The sequence below is a fragment of the Pteropus alecto genome, unplaced genomic scaffold (genome assembly GCF_000325575.1).
Source record: "Pteropus alecto unplaced genomic scaffold, ASM32557v1 scaffold134, whole genome shotgun sequence".
Taxonomy (NCBI): domain Eukaryota; kingdom Metazoa; phylum Chordata; class Mammalia; order Chiroptera; family Pteropodidae; genus Pteropus; species Pteropus alecto.
In genome coordinates, this window is record NW_006436283.1 from 3,817,550 (window position 1) to 3,818,008 (window position 459).

At 66.0% G+C, this 459-nt stretch overlaps 1 protein-coding gene across 1 annotated transcript in view; it reads right to left on the reverse strand.

The window, feature by feature from the left end:
• The window catches only part of MGAT5B (mannosyl (alpha-1,6-)-glycoprotein beta-1,6-N-acetyl-glucosaminyltransferase, isozyme B), a 58,853-nt gene extending 58,394 nt beyond the window's left edge, over window positions 1-459 (reverse strand). Inside the window, 1 exon segment of the mRNA XM_006912184.2 lies at window positions 335-459. Coding sequence (XP_006912246.1) covers window positions 335-402 — 68 coding nt within the window. The 5' untranslated portion in view covers window positions 403-459.

The window sequence follows — 459 nt, forward strand, 5'->3', positions numbered from 1 at the left end:
GGAAGGGGCGCCCTGGTGTGACTTCTCGAGCTCGGGACCACAACCTGGGTGCTTCTTGCCCCCATTCCCACCTTCGCACCCCGAGTCCCCTCCAACCTAAACCAACTCGGGACACGTCCCAGAATTACACAACCCCCACCCCCACCCCCCGCCAAGCGAAGCCGAATCCCAGCTCCATCACTTCCCCAGCCTCGCCGGCCGTCGCCAGGGGCGGAAGCACAAGACGCCCTGTCTGCCACGGGTCATGCACCCTCGCGGGGTCCGACCTCGCGCCCCCCACCCCGCGGCCCCTCGGGGGAAAAGATCTCCCGCGCCAACCGGGAGAGAACTTTACCGAAAGGGTCTCAGGGTGACCAGGCATCTTCTGACCATTATCTTCCCATCCGGGTTGACTGTGATCATTGTTCAAACTTGTCTGCGCGAGGAGCCGCGGGCGAGGCCGGGTGCGGGGGCGCGGGG